At 37.7% G+C, this 17,468-nt stretch overlaps 2 protein-coding genes and 1 long non-coding RNA gene across 4 annotated transcripts in view; 1 reads left to right on the top strand and 2 right to left on the bottom strand.

The window, feature by feature from the left end:
- LOC149654836 (2',3'-cyclic-nucleotide 3'-phosphodiesterase-like) overlaps positions 1 to 17,468 on the bottom strand; it is a 49,287-nt gene that overhangs the window by 5,563 nt on the left and 26,256 nt on the right. The gene's annotated exons all lie outside the window — the stretch shown is intronic.
- On the bottom strand, positions 57 to 6,074 carry Cdc6 (Cell division cycle 6). Its single transcript, XM_089846497.1, has 7 exons — positions 2,818 to 6,074; positions 1,847 to 2,703; positions 1,662 to 1,781; positions 1,390 to 1,589; positions 1,146 to 1,309; positions 424 to 1,084; positions 57 to 352 (listed from the first exon to the last, which is right to left on the bottom strand). Exons 2-7 carry the CDS (start codon positions 2,166 to 2,168, stop codon positions 113 to 115), a joined length of 1,707 nt encoding a protein of 568 aa, XP_089702623.1. The 5' UTR covers positions 2,169 to 2,703; positions 2,818 to 6,074; the 3' UTR covers positions 57 to 112.
- LOC149654838 (uncharacterized) lies at positions 9,727 to 14,073 on the top strand. Of its 2 annotated transcripts, XR_016370746.1 has the most exons (4): positions 9,727 to 9,741; positions 11,893 to 12,240; positions 12,501 to 12,730; positions 12,989 to 14,073. It is a non-coding gene; the product is annotated as an uncharacterized LOC149654838 (long non-coding RNA). The 2 variants fall into 2 exon arrangements; XR_016370745.1 differs by lacking the exon at positions 9,727 to 9,741 and having other exon boundaries at positions 11,713 to 12,240.

The following is a 17,468-nucleotide window of genomic DNA, read 5'->3' as shown; positions in this document are numbered from 1 at the left end:
AAAAATTCCGGGAAAACGTTTCCCACGTGTTAGGGAAAAAAATAAAAAATGTTCAATTATAGTTTAAGATATATTTAATTCCGTAAAAATTTACAAAAATTTTATAACAAAATTATGGTCGCAAAACGGAAGGGTCATTCAAAACAGCGGCCAACAAGTTTTTATCCCTTAGAACAAATTGCAAGTCATCTTCGTTAGTTTTTAAAACAACTTTTGTCAATCTTGACTCTTTGGCCTTTTTCATGTTAATCAAACCACGTGATTCGATTAAATCGCATAAACTTAAAAACTCCGAAGGTTCAACTTCTCCAATTTGTCTTTTACGACAAACTCTCCGGTGAATTTCGTGAAGCTGCAATAAAAAGAGATAAAATACAGCTAAGCCTTGGCACGTGCATGGCGATTAATAGGCCTAAAAATTACCTTTCCAACAGTGATATCTTTAACTTTGCTGTGTTTTTTCATTAAAAGTAAGGCGCAAAGGAGCAATTTTTGCTGAATTGGCATTGTGGTATCAAAATTTTCAGATTTTGAGGGTCCAGCTGATAAAACTTGGGAGTTGTAGATATCATGCAAGACTGACATGATCTGTGGTAAGCCTACAATGGCTGTCGGTTGTACTTGGTCCTTTCTTGGACTATTTTCAATATTTCCTTCGGCAGAGGAATGTTTCATAAATACTTGCTGAGCTTTTGCCCCCTTTTCAGCAATATCAAGAGCTCTTCTGCAAGTGTCCAAGGCTTTTCTGATATCTCCCGTTGAAGCTGCAATTTTTCTGGCACAGAATTGAACCGCTTCTGGTTTAATAATAGTTGTTTGTTGACTCGAACTTGGAAGGACTTCTTTCAACCGATCTTTTAAAATCTCTTGAATTTGCGCTTGAGAATAAGGCATAAAATGAAGTAATTGCGGTTTGCTACCGCAAGCGTGTAACCTTGGTAATAATCTGTCAGTTAAATCCAAGGCATTTGCAATTCCAATAAGAATTAAACGCGATTTTGGGAGACGGGGCCAATCAAAGATGGTGTAAAGAATTTCTTGGTTTTTCGTGCTTAGTTGGTCCATTTCATCCAAAATCATGACACTGTTTCATTAAAAATTAATTAAACGAGTTAATCTTAATAATAACTCGAATTAAATCTTACACTGGGTCTCCTTTCATGGTCAAACGTGTCTCGATACTTTTCACAGCCTCTTTAATAGTCTGACTAATGGAACACCCCAATTCTTGACCAATTTTGTCATAAATTGACTTGCTTTGGCGCATAGTCATGCAGTTAATAAATATATACGCAAACTTTTCCAATTTCTGTAGAAAAATAAATACAATTAAAACAAATTGAAATTTGGCTTAAAAACCAATGGTTAAGTAAAGAAACGCAACATTACCTCGTGTGTTTCTATGAAACTTTGCAAACAAGCTGTTTTTCCGGTACCGGGAGCCCCAGATATGTACAGACAACCCGGGGTTTTGTTTTTCAAATGTTCATTCAAGAATTGGTCTAACTTTGTTAATTCTTTTTCCCGACAAAGAATTTTTGAAGGGGTTGATGTATGCAATGCTTGTTTTGCCTTTTGATAAGGCGTAACTATAATAAATATACCACATTAAATCACAATTATCCTTAATTAACGATGTTTAATTGACATAACTAACATACCATCTTGTTTAATGAGAGATATAACTCTATTATTGACCGGAGTTTTTGTTAAATTTGAACCAAATTCCTCAAAATCTAATCGTCTAGCTTGTTTAGGGGGTGAATGGTTTGAACTATTCTCTATTTTAATTATAATTAGATTAGAATTTAATATTTTAATCAACTGAAATAATAATTAAACTTACCAAATGGTGTACCATTGTTTGTCCTTTTAGGTGTTAGAGGAGATCTAGGGCTGTTGTTATCACTGATAAATTTATTTAATTTCACGGGGGTTACGTTAGGGCTAGAGTTCTCTGCCAATGTAATGACATTCTCCTCAATTTTTTCTTTTTCCGGGCTAATTGCGGTCTTAATTGTTTTCGATTTAGTCTTTTTAGTCACTTTTCTAACTGGACTAGCTTTGAGTATCACCCTGCCTTTATTATTACCATTTTGAGCCTGTTTCTTAGCTTGAGAACGCGTTTTACATACGCGGAAATCTATGGTACTTTGTACTAAATCCATATTAACTTAAACTTGATTAAAATCAAAGTTAATATAACTAAAAAATCGCCACCAAACGCGACTGTACACCCTCCACGAACGCCGGAGTTAGGATAAAGATGAGAAAAGGCGCCAAAAATTTCCCGCGAGATAACAGGCACGCGCTGATTGAGTGAAAGAGCCCACGTGACAATAGTTCCCGCCTCAGTCCGAATTCCGGAACTCCGGATTGCTGCATAGGCGGTTCCCATGGTTACCAGCCGCGTAAACAATAGCCACGTGCGCGGAAACAAGTTGAATAAGACCGGGCATAATAAACCACCCAGATTTTTATTTTTTAAATAATTTTAATTTATTTTTATAAATCACAATTATTCTTAGATAAAATTTTAATTATCCAGCTCCCGCAGCTGCAATTATGGCCAACAATATTATTGGTCCAACTGCGTCAATAGTGCACTAAAGAATTAATTTACTTAGAGACCAATTTAGTACATAAATCGAAACTTACAACAACCATATCTTGTATGCATAACGTTTGCTCCATGCTCAAAGTCTACAATATATTTACGAAATACGACGTCACTTAAGCAATATAGAGAAGTTAAGCGACGTTCCTTGGATGGGAAACATCGCTTAACACTTCTATAAAAATAAAATTATTCCTAACCGTATTATCTGGAGACGGTTCGGCACCTCGTAAGCAAGGGGTCATCTCCATCATGCACTAGAAAATGGTTCAACTCATTATGCAAATTAGACCACCAGCCAGCCAGAGGAGGTTAATGGCGGCAATAATACCTCGAAGGTAGCTTTAATGGCGCCTGGTCCCGTTGATCTAGCCATAAAATCCTTTATTCTTTGTAACAGCGTTTCGTAAACACCTTCTACATTTTGGTTTGGCCTAGCCTTAACAACTTTTAACAAAAATCCCCAAAATTGCAAATAGAAAGATATTCAAAAAAAATTGAATAATATTTTAATATTTAACTATAATTATTATTCAAATTAAGCTTACCGACAGCTGTAACGAATATTAAAATTAGAGATAACTTTAATAATTTCCCGACTCCTCTCATATCGACGTTTTTCGATGAAATGGTTAAAATATTTTTCAAGAGCAATAAAAGTTTATAAAGAAAATTAAGGGTGGTCCGCACTGATTATTTAATGGTCATAGGCATTGTAAAGTGCACTTATATACGGGTATTACTTAATATTATAAGGGCATTTAATAATACCACTATAGCTAAGCCTAACTGTTGATTAAAAATTATTTCCCCCAACGCGTCAACTGCAACTCATTCGGTATAAACATCAAAGATACGTTCCTGGAATTAGAAAGAAGGGTACAACGCCCATGTCCATTTTTAGATCTATTTGTTAGATTAAAACGGAAATATATATATATATATATCAAATAGATACTGTTCCAGGAACCATATAGTACTTCCGCGACTTGGAAACGAAGGTAATACTTATAATTGTCGTAGGAATAGGATGGGGCTTTACAAGCCGCTAAAAGAATAGGTAATTTTAATACTCCGGCTATACTTTTGATGGATTCATTTTGTAAATTCCGAGTATCATTTAGGGTTCCGGTTAATTTTAGAAAATAATAATGACCCCTCGATCCCCCTCCCATCAGACGATGCTAAACTTAATTGATTTTGCCCTTCCACTGCGGGTTTTTTTCTGGCATCCACACTTTCATCCTAAAGATAACAATCTCACGGCCCTCCTTTTCTATCAGGCAATAATTGCGTTTTGGCGCGAAAGCGAGATTGGCGCGTCATTTTCTTCATCTCGATGTACCCTAACGATTTAAAGCATGAGCCGCTTCATACTCGGCTTTCAATAAGCTTACCAGGGAATTTACCGGAATAGGAGGCGAGCTCTTTATCAAAATGGTGTATCTATAACAAGTGCACGCGCTTTCGTTGTCGCGAGATTTCTTGATTTAAATGGGCCTTTTCGATATAAACTTGGAGTAGCTTTATACCCTGGCTTTAATAGGGTTAATCGGTATACACCGTGAGACTAATATAGAAATGGTCTATTTATTTATATAATGGTATATATTTTAGCCCACGTAACCTGACAGTAAGTAAATAAGGGGTTGAAGGAAGGTTTATACGTTTGTTACGCTGCTAGGTAAGGTTGGTATTAATTATAAAGTACAACGTTACTTGTCCCTAGGTAGCGAAGCTCCGTGTTTAAAATATTGAGATGTCCCTGTCGTCCTCCGGCCCTGATTAATGGATAGTTCAAGGTAGTCATCTAGGCTAATTAGCCTCTTAAAATTGCCAAGCCTTTTGTGTTACAAGGCTATTTAGGAAGACACTAGTAATACGTCATAATTTTTCTCGAGCTTGTTGAATAGGGATGTTAAAATTACTTAGCTATCTCATCCATCACTAAAGCACGGTTTAAATTTGAATATTTTAGGGCAAGTACAAGTAAAATGGGGGTTGGAAGACGAGATAACTTTGGCGTATGGTTAATTAAAAGTTTGATGATGGAGAAGTAATCGTAATATAATTAAGTTAATTTTAATTATTTTTGGCTGTCGCAAATTTACTGGCAACCTTGTGAAACGGGGGTGGAAATTTCTCTAGCACCCTTAGTGTCAGTACTACGTAGGCAAACGTCATATCCTTCTATCTCTTAGGCGCGTAGAGTAGCCCCCCCCCTTCTGTCTATAGGAAAGTTACCAGAGTTTTCCCTTGAAAATTCCACATGGTTTTCAAACTAGGAGCAATGATACCATTTACACTACAGGAGTCCTGGCTACTTGTAATACCAAGTAAGCCTTGCCTCCTGCAGTGTAAACTGTATCAATCCTCCTAGTCTGAAAACTACGTATTTATTTCTCGCAAACCCCGCTTCGACTTTTCTCGCCAAAAACACGTCAAGTCGAAAAATAATCGACAGAATTCGTTAGCCTAATTAATTATTTGCACGGAAAATGATTTTAATTTCAATTATAAGTCGAGTACATTAATCTTAAAAATAACAAAATAGACGCCAACGAAATAATCCTTAATTCCTTTTGACGTAAAGCTCGAAAATTTCAAAAGGACCACCATCACGTGGTAGCTCGCATGCTAGCCGCCTGATAGGTAGGGGGTTCCGGTTAACAAATGGTCAACGCAGATGTTACAAAGAGATCTGAACCCCAGGAGGGGGGAGAAGGGGGAAGATCGACCCCGGGGATTTCAACATTGCCCCAATTTTCATCGGAAAGGGTTAGGCCTACTTCTCCAAATAAAAGAAGGAATTTCTTGAGAAATTGTTTGGCTAGCTTTGTTTCGTATATAGCCCAGATGGTAGTATAGGTAAATAAGTCTAGTCTAACCTTTCACCCTTTCACAATAGATTTATTTATATTGCAAACGCAAAGTTGAGACGAGAGTGGGGGCTAAGATATTTAAACCGAGTGTAGTTAATTTAAATTGAAATTAAACTTAAATAAAAAGGTTTACTCCGAATCCGAATAGCTAGATCACTCTGCAAATTTACCAAAATGAAATACATACAGAAGGATTAATTTTAATTAATTATAATTAAGTACATTAATAATTAAAATAGGGTGGGAGTACTTTGCACCCCCCCTCTTCCGTTAAAAATTAAGAGAGACATAAATTTTCCAAATTACCAAACGTAAAATTACTAATTAGGTAGTAGGTAATTATTTTGAAGACGGTAAAAGGCAAGATTTGCGACTACCAAATAAAAAAAATAAAAGGGAAAATTGTGGATTGTGGATTAAGGGAAAAAAGGGCAGGGCGTAGATGGCTTTGTCAAAAACACCTGCTCTAGTGACGTATTGAATCTTGACCCAATTCCAAAAAATAGGAGGGATAATCATTTACACATCATTGGCTTAAGGGGATAAAACCGAGGTCAAAGGTTAAAGGTAATGGAATATAATTCTATAAAATTAAACTCAACGACGAGATCTGAAGGATTTTGGGACTCTGAAACGTGACAAAACAACGCGAACTCAATTTTAAATTAGAGATTATTTGACAAAATCAACTTTAGAAAAATAAAATGAAATTATTAAATTTCCTCGCGTTTTGAAAATGATTAGCTGTAAATTAAGCTATGGACAAATATTTTTGCGTTCAGTTTTGGTATTTGAAAGCGTCAACAACTGCTATTTGATTTATGTTTGATAGCGGAATGCGTAGCTACGTGTCAAGATTGAACAAATAAGGTTCACTTTTTTGGGTGGGGATTTTCCATCCATTTCGAAGCTAGGGTTATATCGGAACTTTCTCTCTCTCACTCTCACTGTCTCTAATGGTTGTCGCCAAGTAAAACGTGACAGGCTTAAAATTTGCCAACGAGAAGCTAAAAATCATACGTAGGAAATCGACAGGCCAAAACTGTAGTAGTAGTAGTATCTTCTTAGGTAGCAAAAATCAAAGGAAACCAAAACTTTTCCCAACAAAGTTTATAGCTTGGTTTGGTTATCATCAAGTAAGGATCAAGATGGTTGGCGTCGTATATTCGCCATTCGCCGAGGTGCTAACAATAGGGCGCGAAACTATGTCGCCATTCTTAGAGTTCCCTCTATACAGGGTTTTCCAAAAAGGGGTTCGTGGGTAATTATAGGACCGAGGTAAACACGAGTGGAATGGAATCCATTTTGAGTGGAAAATTTTCCGTATTTCTATAACCAACCGAATAAACAAGTTATGAACATTTACGGATGACCCCTATGAAGCTGAAAGCGCAATAACTACTAACTTATTTAAGGGGTCATGCCTAAAACACTACTCCAATGTTTGTAACTTGTCAGGGGTATCCCAGCTTATTAGGGGTCAAAAATAATCTGTCCTAGAACTTAGAAGTGTATTACATGATTTTCGACGACTCAAAAATGATTTCAGATTTTTAGGAACACAACAAAAAGGCTAACGAAAATACGCCTCCTTTCATTCTTTCATCTAATACCAGCAGATCAAAATATTTCTAAGTTAAACATTACACCTTACGTCGCTAAGGTCAAAAAGTTTTCATTTTATGGAAATACTGTAGAGAATATTTGAATTTGAAATTCTGTACCAGCGAAACAAATCATGTGATATCTAAATTCGAAAGTAAGTTTTCTTTTTTTTTTTCTCTCTAACCCTAGGGTTAAAAGAATGCCTGATACGTCAGTTAGGGGGCGTCAGGGACAGATGTTAGCTAGCTAGTAAAGCCTTATTTTTAAGGCACAGGCTAAAAAATAAACAATATATAAAAGTAATCCCACGTCGATTTGAAAACAATACCCGATAATCCTACCATGGAAACGTCTTACTACGCAGCTTTCAGACTAGGAGGGTTCATACCATCTACACAAGGAGGAGAACGAAAATTTACACTACTTTCTTCTCAAAGTAGCCTGGACTCCTGGTGTAAATGGTATGAACTCTCCTAGTTACACCTCGTTCGTTGTAATAAAGGAAATATTGGTTATTTCCACTGTTTAATATTATTTTTTCTCTCTGACATGCTCCCACGGAAGCTGGGGGTTAAGAAACTTCTTAAAGATTTAACTAAGAACTGATAGAACTCATAAAACGATACAGGGTGGTAATATCCTTTGTTTTACACCCTGTATATATGAAGAATAAAAAAAATAATATTCGCCTCTTTAAATTGAAGTAAGAAAAGCTTTTAAAAAGGCGATATTGGTGATCTGAACCGCAAAAAAATCAATATATTAAGCGGGGTTCAATTGTCAAAATTTTTAAAAATTTTAAAAAATAAAAAAAAATTACATCGATTATCTTTCAGGTTTTCAAAGTACAAAAAGATAATTAGGCCCTAATTATTACTTCAAATTAATAACGAATGTGAGGTGGTATAGAAAAACAACTATAAAAATATATATTAATTATTAATTAAACTATTGGCATGTTATCAATAAAGATCATCAATATTTTCCCCTTTATTAAATTCATCTAAAAATTATTCCTCATTTAAGATTGTTTTCAACAATTATTATTAATATGTATTAATCGTCTGTTTAAATCTTAATTAATTAATTATCCATATAGGCCTATATCTTTACATTTAGATTTCCTACAAAAGACAGACATTATTTCGAAATAAAGTTTCAAAATGGAGTCTTTTTAACAAACACCTGCAGTCTAGATTCGTTCTGTCTGTTACGTGTGTTACCAAGCGCCATGGTTTCTGCAACGCGAGAATTCAATGCGAGACATTTTCCCAGGCTGCTTCTTATTTTATTGAAGTTCAATTTTTAACCCATCACCCCTCCTTCCCAAAAATGGCAATACCCAGCGAACCTATAAACCGCCATCATGAACTCCTAAGATTAACTGAGATTACACCTATTATGTTGGTTCTTAGTACAATGTTATTATTGAAGGTATTTACGCATAAAACATATCAAACTTAAGTATTCAATAAAAGTAAACCACACCCAAAAACCCAGAGTTTAAGCTTATAGGAGGGGTCCTGGGAAAATCATAATTTCAATTATTATTTTAAGTATAAATGACGTAGCTTGTTGTTGTGGTGTGACGTGGATGGTTCAATTCAAAAAGGTGTATTTCTAACGCGTGTACTCTGTCAAGTTCCACGTCTATTTTTTCAACGGCTAATTTCCGTTTTGGGGGAGAATTCGAGATGCGTTCAGGGGTTCAAGTGTTGAAAGATTTAACTACAGTAGGAAAGGAACTGAGAATCACGACATCATGTGTGTTAAAAACCATGACAGCTGGAAAACTACACTACACCCCATACCCAACCCAAATATAACCCATACCAAACACCCCTAAAATAATGATTAAATATATTAAAATTTCAAGTTTGAAACTTAATTCTAACTGTCCGGAACCACAATTAGTTAAAAATAATAGACTAAAGTTCTTTTATTTGAAGCTATCTATCATAATTAGTAAAAAAAAATGGGTTTTTTCATTGCATGTTTACTTTAAAACATGGCAGGGTACCTTTAAATTCCGTAGAAAAACTGTTTTTCTCTTTCCAAAATTCCCCTAGTAACAATAGACCTACCCAGTGAACAAGTGCTTACAAGCCTACCCCAAAACATTCCAAACTGGCAAAGAAAGTTCTAGAACTTTACCCTGTATATTAACACCAACCCGATAGAAAGTTTTTCCCAGGACAAAACGTGGGAACGAGGGGCATGGCGCCCTTTAACACCCCCACAGGTGCGTGGAACGAACATTGCCAAATACCACGTGGTCCCGGGCCACTCTTACCTCCCCTACCTCCAGTAAAAAATGGCTGACCAATCAGATTTCGAAAACAAATTTAAACTTTCAAATTCAGCCGAATACGTCATTGAAAAGGGTCACGATTGGCCCATATGAAAACGTCATCAGTCCCAACATGCCTAGCGAAAAAGCAAAAGGTATAAAAGCCGATGTCTGCCTAACCGGTCTTCATTCTGTTCTTTCTTTCGCTACAAGGATGGTCTCCCGTTGGAATCGAGTAGTTACTTGGTAAAGGTGCATGATGCCCCATTACCACCATCATCGTCGAGAGCCAAGTTTTCTTCTACTTCGTCCCAAAACTGTATTTTTTTCCCGCGCTCACCGTGGAAGTTCTTTGTACTTCAAAAAAACTACGTCGCGCTGCCTCTTCGGGAGATCAACTACGCTGGGATACCTTAAAATTACATTACAAAACCCAGACTCGCCATGTGAAAACTCTTATCCGTAAAGCTACCGAAAAATCTCAACAACGTAAATTGAACTCTGTTCACACTAATCCGCGCGCTTTCTATCGATTTGTACGGAGTCAAATTCGGTCTGTACCCTCCCGGCTCAATATCCATCTTCGAAACGGCCAGAAAACTGACTCTAACTATGATATGGCTAACTGTCTAAATGAGACTCTTGTTTGTAACTTTAATATCTCCCCCCCAGACCTTACAGCTCTCCCTGAAACTAAACCCTTTTCCATGCCTGACTACTTTCCTACCCTCCCGGAGGTCTATAATATTTTAAAAAACCTTGATTCGAAAAGTGCTTCAGGTCCTGACGAAATACCAAATCGCCTTCTAAAAAACTGTGCCTCAGCCCTTGCCCATCCACTTCACACTATTTTTAGTATGTCCCTCTCTGAAGGTTCTCTCCCCTTAGATTGGTGTACGGCTTATATTACCCCTATTTTTAAAGGCAAGGGTAGCCGAAGTGACGCCGCCAATTATAGGCCTATTAGCCTTACTTCGACTATTTGTAAAGTATTTGAAAAATGCCTCCGCGCCCCTCTTTTAGAATTTGTCACCCCGCACTTTAGTATATTCCAACATGGATTCCCTAACAACCGGTCTGTTGAGTCTAATCTCTTATGTGCCCTTTACGATTGGTTTCGTGCTTATGATGAAGGCCATAGGGTTGATATCATTTACCTTGACATAGCTAAGGCCTTTGATTCTGTGCCTCATACGCGACTCCTAGCCAAACTCCACGCTTTAGGCATACACAACAACATATATCGTTGGATTGAGTCCTATCTAACGCGCAGAACCCAATCGGTTCGGGTTGGCAACTGTCTAAGCAAACCCCTTCCCGTAACTAGTGGTGTCCCCCAGGGGAGCGTTCTTGGGCCCCTGCTATTTCTTATATTTATTAATGACCTTCCCGATAATCTAGTCTCCCATTTATGCCTCTTTGCTGATGACCTTAAGCTATATCGCGTCATACGTTCATATGATGATGTAAACCTCCTCCAATCTGACCTGAGCCGCCTTGAGGATTGGTCCAAGGTAAATGGTCTGGCCTTTAACGGCCAGAAATCAATGGTACTGCAAATCCAACGATCTAAAGTCGACACTGCTCTCCAGTCCCCTTACTTTCTAGGCGGTCAAAACATACGGCGTGTAAATGAATGTCGCGATTTGGGTGTACACATCTCGCACAATCTCACCTTCCATTCCCATATTACAAAAACCTGTAGTCGTGCCAACGGCCTGCTTGCGACCATTAAAGCAAATTTCCCCAAAATTTCTAACGCACTCATGACACGTCTATTTTCAAGTTATATTCTCCCCATTGTAGAATTTGGTAGCCAACTTTGGAACCCTTATCAAGCCCAAGATATCCGTCAGCTAAATAGTGTCCTAGGTCGAGCGTCAAAAATTCCGTGTAATCTACGTCACCTCCCGCGATCATCTAGGCTTTCCTCTTTGGGCTGGGTTCCATTGTCCAATCGGCGGGCCTATCTTGACCTTATCAGCCTGTTTCGTATACTACACACAAATGGTCAAAAATATTTTTCGCGCGCCCCGTCAAACCATGCCACCCGGGGTCATTCTTTCAAGCTCTTCCTGCCTCCCTCGCGTAAAAACCCGCTGAAGCACTCGTTTTTTCGACGGTCCATTCCCCTATGGAATTCCCTACCCTCAGACCTCGCCTCCCTAACGTCCCTAACAAAATTTAAATTAGGCCTCAAAAAATTACTTTTCGCACCCTCCTCTTCCTAGCCCCCCATTTCCTCCCTATGGAGCTGTAAGGCTTGTCAAGCCCTAGCTCGTCACCCTCAAACGGAACAAAAAAAAAAAAAAAAAGTTTAATCGAGTAGTGTTTAACAGTCCTGAGTCCTTAGCGGCCCGTCCGGTTCATTGCCGAGAAGTGTATAGCATCCATGGGTAACCCATCGGACATACCCAAGTTTTTTTTTCGTATTTTTCTTTCACTTCTTCAAATATTGTATGTATTAAAACTGTATTTTTCCCGCGCTCACCGTGGAGGTACTTTGTACTTCAAAGCTTAAGTTGAGTAGGCTCCATCCTCTTCCCGCCGTTCCCGGCTTTAAGCAATTGCTCGTTGTGGTAACGGTTCGTGCCGCCTTCTTGTAGAAGTTGTACTTGTTTCGAAGCCACTACAACTAAGTCGGAATCGAGTCGCGTATAGTATGGACCTGTTCGTGGGAAACGTGAACGTATTTTGCCCCAGATTTTACAATCGGTGTACTGCGCGCGAAGTTTTTTTTTTTCAAGACTCGGACATTTTTATTTTTTATTGAACTGTTTTTGGTGCTCTTGCTGCTGCGAAAGAAGTACTTGGGTTTTGAAGAGAAGCATTTGTACAACAACAACGTAAGTAAAATTAAATATAACATTATTTAAATATCTTAATTGAAAACGGACTTTAGAGAAGAAATAGAATAATTTATATTTTTTCGGTTTTCGGAATTTGCGTCCTAGCTTTAGACATTAAGCCTATTTGTTCAAAACTTGTAGCATGGTTTACCTGTTTGTAAATGGTATGAATTTTAGCCTAGTGTTAATCATTTTGAGATCTCCCCTAGCCTAAAAACTTTTTAATTACTAATTCTAAATTTAAATTTAATTAATAGTTAAATGCCGGATGAAAAAGAGGATTAGGAAGCAAGCTACCAATGCTCCCGGCCCGTAATAGACCATTCCATTATTAACATGAGTAAAGAGAACTTCCACCACGGTCCAGCCCTGTTCGTCCACCTGGGCTCCCCCTCTCGTGAACCACAACGGTTTAAGAAGTTAGAACAGGGGAGGTGGGAGTCTGGTGGACGAACAAGGAAAGGAGGGAAATTTTCAGTTATAAAACGTAAGTAAATATAAATTCAAATATGTTAATCGGAACCTGGTTTTATTTTATGGTAAAACAAGGCAAATATCGGGATTTTTTTTACTGTTTTAGTGTTAAATTCAAATATGTTAATCGGAAACTGGTTTCAAGGTAGAACTAGGCAAATATCGGGATTTACTGTTTCAGTGTTAAACATTTTTTAGCCTTAAAAACTACTTAATTATTATTATTCCTTAATTGATTCCATACCCTTATTCTAAATTTTATTATTAAAAGTTAAAACAGCGTGGATGAAGACCAGATTAGCAAACTACCAATGCACCCGATCCCTGGTGGACATTAACATGGGTCAAGAGGACTTTTACCTACCCGGTTCGGCCACTACGGTGGGTGGGTGGGGTGGCTGGGCCGGGTTTGGACGAACCGTTAACACCACGAGCAATTTCTTAAAGCTAGGAAATCTCGCCGGGTGCACCAGAGGTTCAGAGCCGTCTGAGAGAGAGGGGGGGGGGGTAATAAATACAGCCCTACAGGCGACGCAGAATCGCCCCCCCCCCTACTCTCTCGCCGGCTCTACCTCTGGTGCCAAGAACCAAAATTGGATTCGGTACCAGTCCAACCTCTAGAGGATTGGTACCGAATCCAAAGCTATATTTGTGGATTCGGGTATTGTCCAGGTTGTAGAAACAAGTATAATATTGTCTCGCAGGCAGGGAAGTTATTCCAAAGGGGGCCCCGGACAAAGACTGTCAGGTAAAGAATCTACACCACCCGGGACCCGCCCGAAATGCCCGCCTCTCTCGACGGCCCCGCCTGTGGTGCCTGATCCAAAGTTGTTCAGGCACCCAGAGGGTTAGCGGGTACTGTCCAAGTTGTAGAAACAAGTATGATTTCGGCTGCAAATGTAACCAATGCGGAATGAGTTCATTGTAGAAAAATTCTTTGGAATAACATCTCCGGCCTACAATCAATGTCAGGAGCCAGCTAGAGCCCCCCCCCCCCACCATAGGATATAAATCCCTAAGATAAGCCTGGGGGGCCCCCTGGACACCTACCACCCCTAAAATAGAGGGGCACCCATTTTTTATTATTTCAATTTTAATTTTTGTTTTTAACTTTAATTTTGTTTTTATTTTTTAATTTTCTGTAACTTATTTTTTCATTCTACTCTAATTTTTATTATTATTTGAACTTAATTTCTTCAATTTTAACTTTAGTTTCTTTACCTTAATTTTTATTTATTTTAACTTAATTTTGTGTACATATTTTTTTAACTTTTTTTTTTTATTATTTCAACTTAACCCTGTAATTGCAAAGCTTAGGGCTGTTAGACACTACTCGACTTAAGCTTTCGAAGTACACCCCCCCGCCCCCAGTTCGTCCACCACGGCTCCCTGAAATAAAACAAGTGGCTGAATACCGGCAAGTTAGGGAGTCGTGGTGGGCGACAAAGAGTAATTCTTTGAAGTTGGGCTCCTGGCTTGTTGGACACTACTCGATTCCAACTAAAAAACAATGCGACTAAAAAAGGTTCTTTTCAGCATCAGGGCAGGAACTTGGAATCTGTTCAATATGAATACACCCAGCCCTGATGCTAAAGCAATAGCAACCTTGATAGTTCTGGGGTAATATGAACCTTTACCAAAAAATAAAAATTAATTCGGGTATACACCCAAATTGTTAATATATTTAATTTTAAATTTGTTGGTTTTTAATTTTGTTTAAATGTAATATCTTGTAATTTTTTATTGTATTATAAATAAACATAAATTTTAATTACACTTCAATTTTGTAATTTTTTGATATTGTTATTTTAACTTGTTCATATTTAATAAATAAATATACTTCAAAAATAAAAATAACATCCTTGTATTTGATAATCTTGACCTATACACATAATTAAATACAGAAAACTAATCTTAGTTATAATTAAACAGGGTCTTAAATCTCTGCACCAAACAGCGGGGGAGGGAGAACTTTAATTTTGAGCTAGTAATTAAACTCGAATCAACTAAAATAAAAACTTACGTAACAATAGTCCTAGCGCTGTCCTCATAAAGGTAGAAATAGTAAAAATTCAATATGACATTCTGTTGTTGAAATGTTTACAAACAAAAGAAAAACCTTAAACAATAATCCCATATTGTAAGTTATTTCACCATTTTCCAAGTACCTTTATACTAAAATATCTTTTCTCCCGTCGCCGGGGGCTAGAACCCCCATGGTCCCCACACACCCCATTCCCCCTCGAAACTCCCCCCTATTCAAAGATACAACTAGGAAAGATAAAGGCTAGATAGAACGTTACAAGCGTGGACATCCGAGGGGCCGCTCACTCATTGTAATGAATGTACAACCTTAGACGGTACTAAAGTGATTACCCGTAATCTTTAAAAGCCCTGCCCTTAACAGTGCTAAAATGATTACTCGTAATCAGTAATAGGTGTACTGGAATAGGAATCTGACAGTAAGTGATTAGCCCCTCGTGGAAATCCGTTTCCTTGTTGTAAACTTTGGGATTCAAACGTCACACGACACTAATACGAAAATCGGGTTTTAACCGTTTGACACCCTACTCGGGTTGCAAACGAGCACCAGCGTGTTGTTTTTTATTTGACCTATGACCCGGTAATAGAAAAGAATTTTGGGAATTCCGGAGGAAAACTTTTATGGCGTTTTGTGTCAAGTTCCATAGCGGGAAAAATTCAAAGGCGAGTAATTTAAAGCGCATATCGATCTCAAATTTGAGACTGTCGTAAATGCGAGACGGGGAAATGCTTTTGAGAATGTAATAATTATCTTTAATTGTTCTTTTTCCAACGATACATTGTACATGGGGCTCCTGGAATTAAACTAGATCTGTTGCAAAGATTCATTTAAAAACCAACCGAGGGAGGTTTTTAATTAAATTGGAATATGCAAATTAGGTTTGGTTTCAGTTTCAGTTTCTGAACGCGTATCTTTCAACAAACTAAAACTCTTTGTATCAAAGTTGAATTGCCGCATTAAAACCTAAACTTCTAAACTCGGAGACAAACTTTTTATTATTTTTTTACCAAAAACGACAAATTTCTAAAGATAGTACGCGAAACCAACATAAAGTTATTTAGTTAGAGTAGTGGGGGGAAGCGGGGGGGGGGAAAGACAGACCAATAACAGCCATAGAAACTCATTCGTGAAAAGAGGATATAGGAGAGGAACTAGCTGGTCCTTTCCACTTCCGTCGATAATGGAAGTTAACAAGAATAAACTCAATTCCCCCAGTAATATTGAAGCAATTTCATTTCACTCGTCTCAAGGACATAGTAATACAGTATACAAGTTGAAAATTCATTGGTAAAATTGTTACCGATTCTGGTAAAACCGCCAGCCGGTAAATGTACAGTTAGGAGAGAGAGGAGCACCCTTACCAGAAAATGAAAGTATAGTTCCTAACAAAAGGATACAGCCGTTTCCAGCTGGCCCGAGCTTCTCTATTGAAGGTACCCCATTTTCTCCGATATGACAGTCGTCGGGTACACCCGGTGCACGCCTTATTTCTGTCACACATTTATGGTGCTTCACTTTCACGTTCAATTCGAATCAGAGGTTAACATTAAAGACAACAGTCAATGAAGACTTACAGATATTTTGGGCTTAATCTTAAAATATATTTATTTTTAACCACAATATTCAGGACAACAAATTTAATTCCCTTATATAGTATCAAGAAGTGATATCTAGTTTATTAGGGAGTAGGTATAAATTCGTCACATTTCCAGCTTTATCTCCAGTCCTAACGTAGGTCCGGAGTTAGTCCCCGCCTCTAAAATTGCAACCAGCATCTCATTGGTTCTTGAAAACTCACGTCAGCGCGACGCGAATGACAAAAACTACGTATTTTCCGACTGAGGAGAGGCGAAATAGCCCGGCCTCCTTTTACGTCCCCCCTTGTATTTTGAAAAGGGACTGGGATGCGCGAATACTTTGGCATCTTATACCTTCTCCCTATTAAACTAGATATCACTTCTTGATAGTATAGTAGTTTTCCCTAGCTAGTAAACAAGATTGTATTTACTATACCCGTGTTTATTTCTTTAAACAAACATTCAAACACAATTCGTTTTTAAAAAGGTTATTTCTTTCACGCCAAGAAGTACCGCTAGAGGCGCCTCGGTATACGAGGTTGGAGAGACTCCCTTTGGAGTCTGGAGTTGCCTCTGATCGTAAGGGAAATAAGTTACCCAAGATGGCGGCCTCCCCCCCCCCTATGTGTTGCTTGTTTGTTTCTCTAAGTAACAACGGATAAAATTCCTGACCTTTACGAATACGAACCCTGAAATTTAATGAATGAATATTTGAAGGAAATAAAAAATAGATACTTCTGAAACGTAAACGCATTTATTAAGTTACGATTTATATTCCGAGACGCGCGTTTGAATCGTAATAAAATTTAAATGATTTATCTACCGTGAAAAGAAAGATAGCTGCTATTCGAAGAATCAGCTAGTACCGTTCTCCCCATAGGCGCGACGCCAGAGGGAGTAAAGAAATACAGATATCGTAAAATGCATCTCTCTTTTAAAATTTATAGTCAAACGTCTTACTATTTGTTTACTATTCCCTCCAGGTTAAAGAATACGCGAAGATTTTTAATAAATAAATAAATATAGAAATAAATAATAAATTGACCTTTTAAAGACTTTTTTTTCAAAGATCAGTTCAGTTCATGTCACGATTATTAAGTTAAATAGCAATTAAATTAGTAAATTCATCA

The sequence above is a fragment of the Phalangium opilio genome, unplaced genomic scaffold (genome assembly GCF_054372755.1).
Source record: "Phalangium opilio isolate 3A_F unplaced genomic scaffold, DU_Popi_V2 ptg000079l_1, whole genome shotgun sequence".
Taxonomy (NCBI): Eukaryota; Metazoa; Arthropoda; class Arachnida; order Opiliones; family Phalangiidae; genus Phalangium; species Phalangium opilio.
Note: the sequence above shows the minus strand (reverse complement) of the source record. Positions and strands in the feature narration are given on the sequence as shown.